This window comes from Chenopodium album, chromosome 14, assembly GCF_948465745.1.
Source record: "Chenopodium album chromosome 14, dcCheAlbu1.1, whole genome shotgun sequence".
In the NCBI taxonomy this organism is placed as follows: Eukaryota; Viridiplantae; Streptophyta; class Magnoliopsida; order Caryophyllales; family Amaranthaceae; genus Chenopodium; species Chenopodium album.
The window spans coordinates 2770649-2787759 of NC_137847.1; the positions used below are offsets into that span (position 1 = coordinate 2770649).

Sequence of the window (17111 nt, forward strand, 5' to 3'; positions counted from 1 at the left end):
GATTGGAATTCATCTTATTACTTTGAGATTATGGAGTAGTGTAAAAATTAAGCAAACTTATGCCTAATTTTGCCTCTCTTTACCTTACCGGGCTTGTCCAGGGTTAAGCCAGATTAGGTCTATTTCATGCCAGCTGGGCACATGTTCAAATCCATACACGTGCTGACGTTGCCTAATTGGAGTGTGTTCATTCTTTTCAAGCACTAACAATTTCCAGTATGACGGCTTCGACCTCAACCACTCCTCCTCACAATGTACTAATCTTTCAACTATATAACCTGTAGCTTACTTCATTTTCTCACAAATTTCCCCTAAAAAAAAAAAGGGAAATTCTCAATGGTAGCTATTTACTTTTGCACATTCTCATTGGTAACAAAATATTTGGCTAATTCTCTCAAATAGCATTATTTTTTATTAGTTTCTCTGAATTGACAATATTTTTACATTAAGTAACTAATTAGCTTAATTATATGATTTTTAAAAAAATAATTAAAAAAGTTGTGCAATACTCTTCACCAGCCACCCCACACCACCGACTATCCACTGGAACCCATCACCACCAAGCTCGCCTAAACCCCTCCGAACCCACCCCCATGCTGCGACTAGCCACCAGAATCCATCACCACCAAGCTCGCCTCAAAGAACCTTGCGAACCCTCCACCAAGCTCGCCTAAACGGACCTGCGAACCCACCCCATGCCGCCGAATAGCCACCAAAGTCCACCACCAGAAAAGATCGCCTAAACCCCTACGAACCCACCCACGCCGCGGATTGTCCACCAGAATCCACCACCACCAATTGCACCTGATGAAGATTGTCAATTGGGGAAAAATCAAAAACCCTTAAAATCTGAAATAAAAATTTCTAGGCTAATGAGGAATCAATTCAGCAGAGGAAAGGGGAAAGGAAAATGAAGGAAAGGGTGGGAGGTTCAGGCGAGTACAGCTGTATGAATATCGAAGGTGATGGTGGGTTCTGTTGGGTTAGCGGCGACGTGGGGTGGCTGACAAAGAGGGGTCTGTACATTTTTTTTTTTTGATAATTTTTTTTTACAAGATTGTTAATTAACTGTTAATTATTGTTTAATTAAGCTAAATAGTTACTAATTATAAAAAAAATGTCATAATAGAGAAACTAATAAATAATAATGCTATTTGGGAGAATTTGTGAAATATTTTGTTACCATTGAGAGTGTGCAAAAGTTTATAGCTACCATTGAGAATTTCCCAAAAAAAAAAAAAATCAAAAATCAAAAAACAACAAGAACAACAACAGAGAAAAATCAATTCAATGTTCGAATCATCCGTAAAAATGGAGAGAGCTTTGATTCAACCTCTAGTCGCAGCATTAATGGCGGCAATTATCGCAATTCGATCTTACAGGAAGAAATCTCTCGATCTTTCTGGAGCTTTCTGCGGATTCTTCGTCGTCTTCATTCATCTCGCTACTAATTACAGGTTCAATCTCACTTTTCAAACTTCTCAATCATTTTTTTTTCTGGAAATTTGTATTTGATTGACTTCGATTTTGTTGAAATTTGTTTGTGATTATGATTAATTTTGGTGAAATTGATTTTCTAGGGCTGGAGTTTTGTTGCTAGTGTTTTTCTTTACTTCATCTAAGTTGACCAAAGTAGGAGCTGATAAGAAACGTAAATCTGAAGCTGATTACAAGGAAGGCGGTCAAAGGAACTGGTATTACATTTTGCTTCTTCTCTAATTTTAATTGCTTGTTAGTACTGTTTATGATTTTGCATGTATTATTATGCTGTTTGTTATGATCATCTTTGACCGTTTTGCTATTCTAGATTACTGAAATTATTTGACGACAGAAATTTATGGTTCATGAAATCAGTTTTTCAAATGAAATGTAAAGAAAATGAAGTGTCAAACTCGGCTAATTTACGGAGGATTACTAGTCTTGTGACCGTGCAAAACGCGGTTGTATCAATAGAAGGAATGGAGAAAGGTGGTAGATATGAGAGCGGAAGGAGAAAGGTGATGAAATAGGAAAGAGAAAATCAAGTGAACAACTTATTAATGGTCTTCATTACTAAAAAAAATAAGAGAGTTTAGTAGGATGATACATGTAAGTTTGGGTTTGTAGTATATTCAGGCATAGGAGCAGAACTTAATTTGAAGTGCTTGATATAGAGGTCTAAACAAGTGTAACTTGAATTTATTGGAGTAGGGATTTTTGCAGTATATTAGGTAGTAATTGAAATTTTTATGGTTCATAATCATTATCAAGAATCTCGCCTTAGGTCTTCGGTGTGAGTAATTGATCCTTGTATTCTTTGTTTTGACCTAGTGTCTTTCTAATCCACTGGGCTCTAAAGAATACTAAGCCATCGGACATTTCAGGCTTGATCTTGTTTTGACATTGATATCGAAAACTTGTTTCTCATATTAACTTTGGATTGATTTTTCTGGGAATATAAATTACTTTGAGGCGTAATAGAGTGCTTCATCTTGGATAGGAAGGATTGAGAAATGTTCTTGGACTACTTCCAAAGTTTTGTGGTTATGATTGGATTCTAGCTGGGTACAGAATTTTGAATACAGAATTTTCTCCCAGGTTAAAATGTATAGGTTTGTGAATTGTAAATAAGCAAGCAATGAGTAGTTATCATAAGTTCTGAAAGCTTGAACTCTTCGTTGTTTTGGTGATTTTTTTTTTCAACTTCATACTGCACCTTATGCTTTGCCAATTTGCAGGATACAGGTGCTTTTTAACAGTGCCATTTCTACTGCTTTGGTTGTGACGATCTGGAAGTTGGTAGGATTGGAAGACAAGTGTTTGGATACTAGAGAATCTACTCTTATCACAGCACTATTGGGGGGCATAATTGGTCACTACTGTTGTTGCAATGGAGATACTTGGTCTTCAGAAATCGGTGTACTTAGTAATGCACAGCCTCGATTAATCACAACCTTAAAGGTGACAATTATGCTACTTGGATTTACATAGATACTCATGGTTTTATGAATTTAAGCATATTAATATTCTAACATGAATTGTCAAGTGTCAGTGTCAGTGTGACATAGGGTGATGAATTGATGATGCCATTTTTTTTTTCCTGCAGATACTCTTTAGAATCAATGCATTTCTGATACTTTTCTTTAGTTGATTATATTATATTGTTATATATTGGAGGTTTGAAGATACATTAGAAATGTAGACAATAGATTTAAGCATGCCGGGGGTGCTGCAGCACGCATGATGTGTCACATGATTCACATCTATGCCTGGGGTACATTTGAGCATTAGTTGTTCGCAGTTAATGGTATACATGTGTCTGATACTCTAATGTGTGTATGCATGGTTATTGACTCCCACATATTATCTAACATCTGGCGTTTTGTTATCTGAGTCATTCAGCAGATCAATGAAAGTTGATTATAATGTACTTGAGAATAGATTGCTTATTCTGATTTTTTGTTTTTCCATGCCTATCAGGTAGTTCGCAAGGGTACAAATGGTGGTGTTACAAGAACAGGGCTCCTGGCAGCTGCAGCTGGAGGCGCTGTGATTGGACTTTCTTTCACTGTGTTTGGATATTTTACTATCAACTGTCCTTCTGATGTGGCTTTGAAACAACTTCTGGTTATACCCCTTGCAACACTTGCTGGACTGTTTGGAAGTTTGTTAGATTCTTTATTGGGTGCTACACTGCAATTCAGCGGATTTTGTACTGTTCGTAATAAGGTAAATTTTGAAATAATTTCCGACAGTCCAGGTGTCTGATTGTGCTGATTATTCCAGATTCAAACATACATATTCATATAAAACGAGGAAATGACCTGTGTTAAATGTACAACATTTCAAGTCATGTTAGATTCTCTTCATATATTCCATTGAGAGCCTATGTATGCGTACACAAACATTAGTTTTTGCTTTTGTAGTACATGTTTTAATCAACATATGCTTGAAGATTTTTCTACAATATCCGTCTCTTATTGCTTTTAATGTATTCTATCACTTTTGCTCTTCATAGAATTCATAGATCTTGTTCCGCACATGTATCTAGATCTTTTCTGCACACTTCTGTCATACTTTTTTGTTGCTGCTTCTCTTTTTAACTATCTTTGATTTTTCATAAAATTGACGAGCACCCTCCTAAGGTGGTGTGGCCTGTACACATTGGACTGCCTTGCCTCAAAGGTTTCGATTCAGATATTTTTGCGGACTACAAAGAGTAACTGTGATGCTTATATGTATATGCATGTAGAATGAAAGTGCTCAGGAAGTCTTGGAATTTTTATTCTTTCTAAGCTTTCCAAATCTCAATGCTACTTTTTTTTCTACGTACTGTCATGCTTGTGGAATAATTGGCCATGCTTCTTGTCATAGTTATTTTTCTACGTACTGACATTTTAAACAGTATTGCGATCACATTTACACATCTGCTTCAGCTTGCAGTTTTATCCGTGGAAGTAGTTCACTTTGAACATTTCCTGTGTGAAACTGAAATCTCTCACATTCTCACAATATTAAAATTTATCACTTTGCATTTGCCAGCTTGCTTGATGATACTGCTGATAATTACTAATGAATTTAAAATTGCCAATTGAAGGTTGTTGGAAAACCTGGACCAACTGTCAAGCGCATATCAGGTGTTGATATCCTCGACAACAATGCTGTCAATCTTGTCTCAGTACTGCTCACCACCCTGCTGACTTCTGTTGCCTGTGTGTACATATTCTGAGACCGTAAAAATAGAGGATGCTTTTTGAGTAATGTCAATTTCCAAGATTCAGCTATACTACCTTCAAATTTTGATAGCCTATTCTCTGCTATAAGATGCTGAGTTGCTCTGTACACCCCAACATGAATTCAATAACAAGCTTGATGATGATGAAATCATGAAGACTTCACTGGTTTTGTAGACTGAATATTGTAGTTCTTAGTCTTTTCATTTTTAAACTTTTTGAAATAAGTTCACATGTACATTTCTTTCGTTGGTCTTCTGTTCTTACTATCTGGAAGACTGAAACGACTGAAGTTGTCTGTAAGAAATAGTTCATATGTAGAAAAATTTGTTGGAAACTGATGTTATTAGATATGGCAAAGAATTCAATCTTGAATCTCTCTTACTTTGTATAAAGTACATTACAAATTAAAAAAACCCAATCAATTACAGTCGTACTAGTATTACATGAACTTCTTACTGAAATAATACAGAACTTTATGAATTCAAAGAGACAGCTAGAAGCTAAACTCGACATAAATATGATACAAACCCAGCACAATCCAAATACAAATTCATCCACATAAAGCAGTACTATACAATAGTATAGATAGTTTCTTCTGAAACTAAGGCTCGTGCTTAACAGCAACAGCAGAGGATATCAAAGCAGCATTCACAGGTTTCGTAACAGCAGAAGCAGCAGCATAACGCAAAACAACTGCATTCAAAATAGCAGAAAAAAGAGGCTTACTTAAACTGGATTTAGTTGTTAACATTGAAACATCTACATACACACCCAATAATAATCTACTCAAAATTTTCAAGTGATTGAAGAATTAAACAAGTCCATTAAGTAAAATCTTGATTAAACTCTATATGATTTTTGTAAATAAGAAAAAATCTCGACGAAACAAACAAAAGAAAAAGAATGATAATGAATATTTAAAGGAAAGGAAAACAAACGTTGCATAGATGCATCCTCTCTCTTCATGGCGTCTCTTAACATGATCTACGTATGTTATTTCTTGAGCTGGAGGTGGCTGATCTGAGTACATTTTTACTCTCTACTCTTCGAAATTTAGTGATTGATTTATGTTTTCTGGTTATACTATTTATGATTAACTTGGTTTATGTAGAAGAAGATTAGAGTGTTAGCTTCATATTTTGACAATTCTTGTTCTTGTCACACGTGATACCAACCAATTAAATCATTCACATGTGCGAGATATGGATAACATACTTGTATTTTCTCATTAATCGATTCAATGCGATTGATTGCGAGGTAGTTGGTTGTAGTGGAAGAGAAATTTCTCCACAAATTATATTAAACCACACAATTATTTTTTTGGACTGGAGTACTGTAATTTACAAATATGGTTTTGGTTTTGGATAGTGACCTCTCTTCTCTTCTTTTCATCAAACCCGATTGTAAGGGCTTTCATCGGTTTTACCTGTTTCTACACTATGATTAATTGTCAATCTTGTAGACTATTGTTTATTATGAGTATAGATAAGTTTATAAGATTGCTATAAAGGCTATATTGTGGCTGTACAATTTACTTCCTCCTTTCTACTTTATACTACTCACTTGTATATTATGTGGTCTCCATCACAAATGTTTGATCAACTATATCATTAATTACGTATAAGTGTAAACTGTAAAGTATGAAAATTTGATATTTAGATACCAATTATTGAAAACGATTTTAATAAGATCCTCGGTGATAGTTTTAGTTTTGTATATAAGCAGAAATAGATGGTCAAAGTTTTTTTTTTTTTTTTTAGTTTAATCCAATGAATAGTAAATGAATTGAAAAAAAAGGGTAGAACATGTAAAATCCTTGGTGTATTTATATATATATAAAAAAAAAAAAAGTGAAAATGTGTGGAATATTTTTTTTAATATGTTATGTTATTTATTAGACACCTCATCAAATGTATTAGGATCATACCCAGAGTCAAAGTCAGATGAAACATTTGTGCCTTTGGTGGTATGTAGTAATTAAAATTTGGCAATTTGCATCAAAATATTAAAGTATAAAAACTTAATTATAGTGTAATTGTTAATTTGTTTTTTTTTTTTTTAATTAAAGAGATAAGCCTCAAACATTGATCTCAGAAATTTAGGAAACTTGAATCACTTGATTTTGTAGTACTTGTCAAAAACACCCACCCATTTACATAATTACATAGATGAACTTTGAAAAATACAATTCTTTTGATGATGAATACAAATATGGCATAAATATAATACAAACCAATCTTGATCCAAATACATACAAATCCTTTGACTTTGAGTAGTTTGATATACAATTCAGTTTATACACATACTTCCTCCGTTTACATTTATTCTTGAAACATATTTTGACACGTAGTTCAAATAAGAGATTTAATTAGAAAAGGTAAACAAACAACTCAACATAAATTATACTCTAACAATCCTATTTTTCTCCCTTTACCGGTGTTTAAGTTATTTTAGTTGATTTGTTTATGTTAACGTTCTCTAAATATTTCCCACCTTAAACTACGTGTGTTATTAGGATGTTCAAGGTAAATATAAACGGAGGAAGTACATAGTTTCGAGTTTCTGTTTAACAGCAACAACAGAAGATACTGAGGCAACATTCACAGGCTCCATAGCAGCAAAAGCAGCAGCACAGTGCAAATAAACTGCATTCAGAAAAACAGGACAAATAAATGATTAAAATAATCTTGTTAATAAGCTTAATATCAACTAATTTTCGTGTAAAAGTTAATGATCTAGTGTGAAATTTGAACATCACAATATAAACTTAATAGAAACAATATTAACGAAAGTAAAAAAGAAAACACGTACGCTGCATAGGCAACTCCTTTTTCTTCACGGCGTGACATAATATGATCAGTGTATGACATTTGATGAGATATGGGTGGCTTGTCTGTAGATGGGGTTTCGCCGTCTTTAGACAAAGGGGGTGCTTCATGTTCATCTTTAGATGGGGTTTCGTCGTCTTTAGACAAAGGGGGTGCCTCATCTTTAGATGGAGGTTCTTCGTCTTTAGACGAAGGGGGTGCCTCAGTTTGAGATGAGGGCTCGAGTGTCTCAATTTGAGAAGGGGGTGCCTCATTTGGGTTCATACTTGATATTTGTTTGGGATTTTTTGTGATAAATTGTACTTTGATCACTTAGTTTATGTAGTAGTAGAAAATGAATAACTCAAAATTAATTAATCCAATGTGATATGATCTGTCATATACGTAATAGTTGGTATTCTTCTCCATTATATGATTATTTTTCTAACTAGATTATAATTAATAAAATCTCACAAATTCATTTTGAAAGTAGACTAATATATATTACAAAAAATATGGTTTTGGTCTTCCTGGAAATGAATGAAATTGATATGTTAAACAAGTATATATATTCATTAGAAACCTAATCAATAGCGTAGCTTAGTCATACCCAAAGATATAGGACAAATTTGAGGAAGTTAATAATACCTTAAAAATTATCAATTTGCCTTGAATATACAGCAGATTAGTAATAATTGTTGCTTTCATGATACATTAATAGTATAATTACTAATTAATGTTATAAAAATCAACTCAAAATTGGATTGATTCTTGGTTGGTGACATTTTTTTTAATTGCTGCTATTCAATGGAACCAAAATTGTAATGGACTTGATTATATATTTTTTTTAAAATTTATATTTTTCAATATTTAATTATAATTTGATTACAATATTAAGTAACGTAAACACTATGATTACTTGACGTTAGATGAAAGTCAAGAAACTCGAACTTTGACCTAAGAAATTCGAGAGGCTAGCTTTGATGATTAAAGGCTATGATCGAGGGCGATTGATCCTTGTATTCGCATGTAAGTGATACTTTAGAATTAATCTTTCTTATAATTTATCTTCTACTTCATTACATTGTATATAAAGTTTAGAATTAGATATTAAAATAATTTACAGCTAAAAATATATATGAACTACATTATTTACAAATTACAATTAATAATTGAAATAGTCGAAAGAAAACGATATAAGGATGCATATTAATAAAATCTGAACAAAAGGTGAAATTAAACAATGATTGACATTAACCATGAGTTGAACATATTCAACAAACAAATTATATTGGCATTATCCAAGTCCAAGTAATATGTATAGAATGTAGATAACAAAAAAAAATTGGCGTTATCCAAAGTCCAAGTAATAAGTATAAAGTGTAGATAAAAAATTAAAAATAAAATAAAATAAAGATTTATGATATCACAAATTAAATTGGTGGGAAATTTTTCATCACATAGGATAATATGGAGGCAGATGAATAGATGATATCAACAATATTTTGTTTTAGTATTAGTTAATATTTTGTTTTAGGGTCTGTTTTGATTGACTGAATCGAGTTAAATTAACTGAACTTATTGGAGGTGAACTAAACTGAACTGAATATTTTATGAGAGAAGGAAATTAAAAACTAAACTAAATTGAAGTGAAAATAATCTGAATAGAACATACCCTTAGTATTAGTTAATCAAATAGAGCTATTTTTTTTTAAAAAAAAATTTGGATATCGATCTTTATAGTACAAGTTCATTAATCTGTTCAAAAATATTTACCCGTATAACCATAGAATGGGTATTCCGAGTATGTTGTACGTGCATCAATACACTTGATTGTGTACTAAATTTACATTTTTTTAGGGCTATGCATGAAATGCATCCAATAGGAAAAACGTGAAAAATTTGTAGTACTCCCTCTAATCTATTTCAAAATATTAGTCACTTTATACACATATCAATACACTAGTTTGACTTTATTTATATATCATTAAATATTAATGAGAATTATTTTAAGAATTATATTATGAAACTTTATATTAATATCTATCTAACAGCAATTATGATCAAAACTAATACATAAATAATAAATAAAGTCCAACATCTCAAATATTGTGAAAACGGAGGGAATACTAATTTAGTTCTGGACCTTCTCGTCTCTTCCACCTTAGTACTAGAGTTACATGCTTAGCTTTACATGAGCTGAAGTGTTCAATAAAAAAGGTGATCGAATAAATTCATAAAGCCAATAATTTTATATGGAGTAGAATATTATTTTATATTTTAAGTCTTTTTTATTAGCAACAATGTCCTTTTTTATAGCACATTAATCAGTAATGCACATGTTGACATACACCGGTACAATTAACACAATAATTCTTAATATTTTTTTTTTCTTCAAGTTAATCAATAATTAACTCCTTTATTAGAATATTCTTCATCGTTGAAGCTTCTTGATCATGGCTTCCGCTGCTGCTGATGATGATGATGAGTTTGTCAAAGGAAACATTTACTCGAATGTTGTCGCTGTTATTACTCTTGATCGTCCTAAAGCTCTTAACGCCATGACTTCATGTCAAGTTTCCCTTTATATTCCTATGTTTTCCTCTAATTATTATAGAAAAATGATTAATGATACTTGATATATAATTAAGCGCGATTAATCACATCATTATCATATTTTATATGGACTACTTAAGTTCTTTGGGGGACAGAGGGAGTACGTATTGATTATCACAAACTTTTATATGTGGCTAACCATTCTGGGGTTACTCGGTTAGTATTATAAAGTTTAATCTGACAGTATAATAGGGTTAATCTGTCAGTGTTAATAGGAGTTAATATGTTTTTTTTTTATAAGTGGTCACACGGGTGGTTAGCCGTACAGAAAACACGCTGAAGGCTTGTTACTTTTGATTTTGGCTATCGCGTCCACTAACTCTTTGTTAGTTTAATTTTGTACAGCTTGGACAATAAATTCAAAAGCATACTAGATGAATGGGAAGAGAACCCGAAAGTAAAATGTGTTCTAGTAGAAAGCAGTAGTTCGCCTCGTTCATTCTGTGCTGGTAATTGATTCATGTTAAACTCAATCCAACTTCAATTTGTATCTTGTTTTCTTATTTTATATTAGCATCTGAATTGTTTAATTTCCATTGGATTATGTCCTGAAGTCTACTTAGCTAGTTGATATATATTTAGGCGGTGATGTGAAGTGTATGACTGAAACTCAAGATTTATCAGCTTTGATTGAGGTTTGTGTTTTACTGTTTGTTTTATGTTGTGTTATTGTTAAGGCGTAGAAATTAAACATATACAAGTAATACTAGAATTAAACATTGTAAACACAAATTTTATATCTGCAAAATATAGGTGCGAAAGACACAAATGCAAAATATAGATTTAAAATTTGTGTTTACAAACATATACATGTAATACTGAGTAATTATAGAGTGGTTTTTAAAACCCGAGGATTTTTTATGTAGAAATTTTACCTGAAGTGTGTGTATTGATGCTTGTAGTTGAGCTCCACTGCGAATTTTTTCATTGTGTATTTATTTTCTTGCTGTTTTGAAATTATTGGTAGGGATTCACAGCAGAGTACGCATTGATATGTAAGATATCTGAGTACAAAAAACCGTACATCAGCTTCATGGATGGCATAACTATGGGTGAGGGTATTGGCTTATCATGCCATGGCCATTACCGCGTTGTCACAGAGGTGCTGTTATAATATGTTGAGTCTTTACTAATTCTTCTGAAGTCATTATTGCAGATTACAATGTTCTGATCTTTCACAGTATAATTGTAACAGAGGACTCTTATAGCTATGCCAGAAAATAGTATTGGTTACTTCCCTGATGTAGGGTTTTCGTACATTGCTGCATACAGTCCAGGAGAAGGATCAGTGGGTAAGCTAGCCTGTCTGTTAGGACCATATGATGAGAAGACCACGTTTGATGTTTCTCAAAATGGCCTAGCTATCATAACTTAAGCACAATGTGCATGTTGGAAAGTAAACATGACATAATAATCTGTTTCCGTGTTACACTTATTTTTTTTTTTTTCATCCTACAGGTGCTTATCTTGGTATGACTGGTAAAAGAATATCTAATCCGGCTGATGCCTTGTACGTTGGACTGGGGACGCACTATGTGCCATCAAGAAACCTTGGTTCTCTTAAGGACTCTTTGTTGGCATCAGCTTTGTATGTACATCCTTTATATTCATCCAGCTTAGGTGCTGTATATGCTTTTCGGGCAAGTGATGAAATTATAAGAATGGACTTAAGTTATTGCATTATTGTCACTATCATCTCTCAAATGTTGCTGCATTATTATGTCTGCCATACAATCTTTAACAAGCCGATTTTTGACAGCTCAGAGGATCCTTACCAGGATGTTGCAGCTACACTGTCAAATTACAGCATCAAGCCACTTCATGAACCACAACTGAAGCTACTTTTGCCCTATATTGCTTCTGCCTTCAACGCGAACAAGTCAGTAAGTGAAATAATTGAGGAATTGAAAAGGCATCAGCAGAGTTCTGATGACTTAGGTAAGCTACAATTCTGTTTTCTGTAGTGATCTCTAGAGGTCAATGTTCATAGTGGATCCTTTTAAATTTGTTAGTCATGCCTTTTCGATCACACTCTTACATACAACCGTGGTTTTGTTCAGTGGCTGGATGGGCCAAGGAGGCCTTGGAAGGGCTTGGTAGAGGAGCTCCATTATCTCTTTGCTTAACACACAGATATTATGCTAAAGTTGCATCCGCAGTCAGAAATAATGATGTTCATCTGTCTAATGTGAGTCAGAAGCTTCTAATTTTTGCTGAACATACATATAATATGCTAAATTTGTTTGCATTTTTTATTCTTATGTCCTGCTTTTGGAATCTAGCTGAGAGGAGTTGTGAAACTGGAATATAGAATTGTTATTAGAACTTCACCAAGAAAAGATACTGTTGAAGGTGTTCGTGCTCTTTTGATCGACAAGGATCAGGTCTGTCTAATTTCTCATTTAAATCATGTTCTATTGTTCTGTGCTGCACAAAACTTCTATGTACAAAACATTTAAATTATGCTGTAATTTTCCATTTAAAATGCTCTATTTAAATTATGCTCTATTGTTTTGTGCTGCACAAAACATAATTAAATTATGCTCCATTTAAATTTACAACTAGTTATCTGCAACAACATTACCAAGAATCCTTTGTGCTGGCATCATTTTTCTGTTGGAATGCCTTAAATGTTTAGTAGCACTTCGAGTATCCTGCAAGAGTGTCGCGTGTTCTTGTTTGTCAATATGCTTTGTCAATAAATTCTTGCATTGATCTATTCTAACAGTTGTGGCCTTTGTTGTTGAATTTACATGGCTGCTAGCAGAATCCAAAGTGGACGCCGTCTAGTGTCAAGGAAGTTGATATGCAGGAAGTTGAGGCTATGTTTGAGCCATTTGAGCCTAACATTCCAGAATTAAGGTTTAAGAGCTCTAAGGGGATTTCTCTTTGATCCAAAATTTGAGCCAAATTTTGTATAGGACTGCAAATGAGATTGTAAAATCTTATTTCTGGCACAGAAGCTAATTATATAACAGTGTTCAATCAACAGTTTGTAACTGTGATCCTAATTACTAGTATATGGTTTTGGTCATCTTTTCATATGTTATTTATAAGAATAAAATTGATATGTTATCTGTTCACTAGAAACCTCAACAATCTAGAACAAATTTTAGGAAGGGAATACCTTAAAAAAAATATATCAATTTGCATTTATTTAAAACGAATACAGAGTAAGCAATTTGCCTAATAAAAATATAGATTAACAATAATTGTAGCATTCATGATAGTATAAATAACGATATAATTTTTTGGTGTTAGAGAGCCACAAGGGCAGATGAGAATCGATCCCAGGATCTCCTGGAACCAGGAGGAAGCTCTAACCATTTGAGCTATCCCTCACTTTCACTCAATATATTTCTTTATAAATTTATACAGGTTTAAATTATGTATATATGGTCAGCCCATTAGAAGTTGATTACCATAATTGTTGCTTTCACTTTCATGATACACGCACTAATAGTATAATTAATGGTATAATTACCAACTCATTAGAAGTTGATTACGTTATTAAGTAATTTTTAAAGAAAGTGTTTTGAAGTCTTTGTTTATAGCACATCCATGCACATGTATGCTAGCGTACACAGTCCCAGCAGATTTCACTCACAAATATAAACTCTTAACACATTTCTTAATGTTTTTTTCGATCTCGATTTCAAGTTAAAGCAATAATCTCATTAGTTTTCTAGCTATATATCTTTCCTTTGCAAATTAGCTTCATAATAATGGCTTCCGTTTCTGCTGCTTTTGAGTTCGTTAAGGGAAACGTTCACTCTAACGGCGTCGCTGTTATTACTCTTGATCGTCCTAGAGCTCTCAACGCCATGACTTTAGGTCAACTTTATTTTCCTTTTTTTTTTTTTTTTTTTTTTTTTGAATTGTTTACCATCTAGTTAGATGATATATTATTGATAGAAGTTAAATTAGTTACTAATTGCTTTTCAATTTGAGTTTTACTTAATGTTAACCTTTTATCATATACTACGTATTTACTTTGTATAGAGTAACTTAGTTCTTTGAGGGATAGAAGGAGTATGTATGGATTAAGGGTGAGTGACGCACATCATTGCCAATATACAGTGTACTAATAATGTAGAACCTGTGTTGTACACTTGTACTAGATGTACATCCCTAGGCTTTGAACTTAAGGATTGTTTTTAAAATCATCATACATTAGTACTGTATTTCATTTACTAGTAATTAATTGATGTGTAGTTTGCTATGGTCGTTTTTGGTGAATAGCTTAAAGCTGAAAGTTGAAGCTGATTTTGACTAGCTGATTGTATTAACTAATTTGACTAGCTTATTTTATTAGTTGATTGTTTAAAAGTGTTTGGTAAATAGTTGATAGCTTAAAGTTGTTTGAGTATGTGAAATGACCAATAAGCTAATTGTGGGATAGGTAGTTTAGATAGGATTTTAAATTAAATGGGGGTATAAGTGTCATTTCACCATATATTAATGAATAAGCTAATTAAAAAAGTTCCTGTTTCAAAAAGAGCTTATTTAGTGGAATAAGCTCTTTAAATAAGGTTCCCACCAAACACCTTAAATTAGCTTATTTAATAGTCAATAAGTTAATGTTGGTCAAATAAGCTAATTTTGCCCAAATCCATAATCATGAGCTCAACATGGGATGGTGGATCATGTGTGAGCATTATTTTCAAAATTCAGCATGAGCCCAATAGGTGAGCTGAGTTACGGCCCGCTCATTTTTAATAAACCAACAATTGAAAAATCTAGAAATTATTAAAGGGCCTTGTGTAGGCGTTGTTTAAAATAGACCAAGAGTCCAATAATCACGATTTTTCCTTAGATGTTTTGAGTACGAGGCATGATGACATGACATATGGGCATGTACAACCTCATTCATGCCCAACTTTCATAAAGTATAATATATGGAGGGATATTTTATTTATTTATTGATCCCATTAACTCTTTTTTTTTTTTTAATTTAGTTAATTAGTTTGGTGCAGATATGGACATTAAGTTGAAAAGCTTACTTGATGAATGAGAGGTGGACCCAAACGTGAAATGTGTTTTAGTAGAGAGTAGTAGTTCATTTTGTGCTGGTAATTTATCATGTAAACTAAAATCCAACTTTATTTTACACTAGTATCTTACTCTTTTGATACAAAATTAAAGTGTTTAATATCTTATTAACATCTGATGGTTCCATTTGTAATTGTAATTTGATCTTTAGGTGGTGATGTGAAGTATATACCTGGAATTCAATGGGTTTGGGTAATGGCTTATCTGCGCATGGCCAATACCGCATTGTGACTGAGGTGCTGCTATAATTTGTTAAGTCTTTAGTAGTAATTTCTCTGAAGCCGTTATTGCAGAATACATTCTGATCTTTCCCTAATATAATTGTAACAGAGGACTCTTATAGCTATGCCAGAAAATAGTATTGGTTTGTTTCCTGATGTAGGGTTTTCGTACATAGCTGCTAACAGTCCAGGAGACAGGTCAGTGGGTAAGCTAGCCTGATCTTAGGAACATATTATGCCTGCATTACAATTTTAATAAGCCGATTTTGGACAGTTCAGGGGATCCTTACCAGGATGTTGCAGCTATGCTGTCAAATTACAGCATCCAGCCACATTCAGAGCCACAACTGAAGTTGCTTTTGCCCTATATTGCTTCTACCTTCAACGCGAACAAGTCAGTAAGTGATATATATTTGAGGAATTGAAAAAACATCAGCAGAGTTCTGACGACATCAGCAGTGGCTGGGTGGGCCAAGGAGGCCTTGAAAGGGCTCGGCAGAGGGGCTCCTTTCTCTCTTTGCTTAACTCACAGATATTATGCTAAAGTTGCATCAGCTGTCAAAAATAATGATGCTCATCTGTCTAGTGTGAGTCAGAATCTTCTCATTTTCTTCCTTTCTGCCAATTTTAATTTATTTCTTTTTCTAATGTACTGCTTGAAATCTAGGTGAGTGGAGTAATGAAACTGGAGTATAGAATTGTTATTAGAGCTTCACTAAGAAAAGATGTCGTTGAAGGTGTTCGTGCTCTTTTGGTTGACAAGGATCAGGTCTGTCTAATTTCCAGTTGAATTATGTACCCTGTTGCACAAAACTGTTATGTACAACATTATCAAGGGTTTGCAGTAGTCATAGATCCTACAATGGGTCTCGTCATGTTCTTGTTTGTTGATTCGACTTGCCTTTAATTTCTTATTTGTTGATGAATTTACATGGCTGCTTGCAGAATCCAAAGTGGACGCCGTCTAGTGTCAAAGAAGTTGACATGCAGGAGGTTGAGGCTATTTTTGAGCCTAACATTCCAGAATTGAGGTTTAAGAGCTCTAAGGGGATTTCTCTTTTAGCCAAAATTTGAGCTAAATATGTATCCAAATATCCTATAATAATATTAGGATTACAAATGAAATTGTGAAATCTTTTTCAGGCATAGAAGCTAATAATAATCAACATTTTGAAATTTATTCATAACAATTTCATCATACAAGTATACAACCCCCCTTAAATAAAGGTTTTCAAGTTATCATGTATATGTATATCTTCCTAATTGTATAAACTAAGGAATGAACTCAAAACAATCCTATTCAAAGAGTCATAATCATCAGCAAAATATTGTTTTATGATGAACTAACAAAGGGAGATGCAACTCTTTTAGCTATTGTCGCGACAGGTCATGTCACGCCTTATCATACTTCTCTCAAATAAAAACGATCCAAACTCCACCAACAACTTGACAAGTGTAAATACAGTAACATGTTGTGTTGAGCCTTGGTTGGCTAGTGCAATCTTTAAAGAGAAGTAATAGAAAATCTCAACTTTTGTAGAATTGTGAAGATATTGAAAGAGCATAGCGAATTAGAAAACTCTAATTAAAGAGTTACGGATTATTAAGTATTTCTATGAGACAAATTCAAAAATACCGACAAAGATGAAAACTGTAATCATTAAGAGATAGAGGAAATAATATTTTATACGAAGTATAAC

At 33.2% G+C, this 17111-nt stretch overlaps 2 protein-coding genes, 1 long non-coding RNA gene and 1 pseudogene across 3 annotated transcripts; 3 read left to right on the forward strand and 1 right to left on the reverse strand.

Moving 5' to 3' along the window:
• Positions 1 to 390: 390 nt before the first annotated feature.
• On the forward strand, positions 391 to 5091 carry LOC145579843 (protein PGR-like). The gene is made up of 5 exons (XM_081637131.1): positions 391 to 1457; positions 1581 to 1694; positions 2718 to 2940; positions 3460 to 3708; positions 4577 to 5091. Exons 1-5 carry the CDS (start codon positions 1291 to 1293, stop codon positions 4706 to 4708), a joined length of 885 nt encoding a protein of 294 aa, XP_081493257.1. The 5' UTR covers positions 391 to 1290; the 3' UTR covers positions 4709 to 5091.
• On the reverse strand, positions 5076 to 5961 carry LOC145579844 (uncharacterized). The gene is made up of 2 exons (XR_014099231.1): positions 5654 to 5961; positions 5076 to 5408 (listed from the first exon to the last, which is right to left on the reverse strand). It is a non-coding gene; the product is annotated as an uncharacterized LOC145579844 (long non-coding RNA).
• A 3993-nt stretch (positions 5962 to 9954) lies between these two features.
• On the forward strand, positions 9955 to 13031 carry LOC145579712 (3-hydroxyisobutyryl-CoA hydrolase-like protein 3, mitochondrial). The gene is made up of 10 exons (XM_081636949.1): positions 9955 to 10088; positions 10478 to 10587; positions 10721 to 10773; positions 11106 to 11240; positions 11334 to 11430; positions 11597 to 11726; positions 11898 to 12076; positions 12199 to 12326; positions 12421 to 12522; positions 12906 to 13031. Exons 1-10 carry the CDS (start codon positions 9979 to 9981, stop codon positions 13029 to 13031), a joined length of 1170 nt encoding a protein of 389 aa, XP_081493075.1. The 5' UTR covers positions 9955 to 9978.
• Positions 13032 to 13699: 668 nt separating this feature from the next.
• Positions 13700 to 16485, forward strand: LOC145579714 (3-hydroxyisobutyryl-CoA hydrolase-like protein 3, mitochondrial; annotated as a pseudogene).
• Positions 16486 to 17111: the final 626 nt, after the last annotated feature.

Bases quoted from the DNA above. Each gene is read 5' to 3' on its own strand.
- LOC145579843 (XM_081637131.1), top strand. From the start codon at position 1,291: ATGTTCGAATCATCCGTAAAAATGGAGAGAGCTTTGATTCAACCTCTA. The intron at 1,695-2,717 runs GTATTACATTTT...GCCAATTTGCAG, and splicing joins GAAGGCGGTCAAAGGAACTG to GATACAGGTGCTTTTTAACA. The intron at 2,941-3,459 runs GTGACAATTATG...CATGCCTATCAG, and splicing joins GATTAATCACAACCTTAAAG to GTAGTTCGCAAGGGTACAAA.
- LOC145579712 (XM_081636949.1), top strand. From the start codon at position 9,979: ATGGCTTCCGCTGCTGCTGATGATGATGATGAGTTTGTCAAAGGAAAC. The intron at 11,431-11,596 runs GTAAGCTAGCCT...TTCATCCTACAG, and splicing joins TCCAGGAGAAGGATCAGTGG to GTGCTTATCTTGGTATGACT. The intron at 12,327-12,420 runs GTGAGTCAGAAG...TTTGGAATCTAG, and splicing joins ATGATGTTCATCTGTCTAAT to CTGAGAGGAGTTGTGAAACT.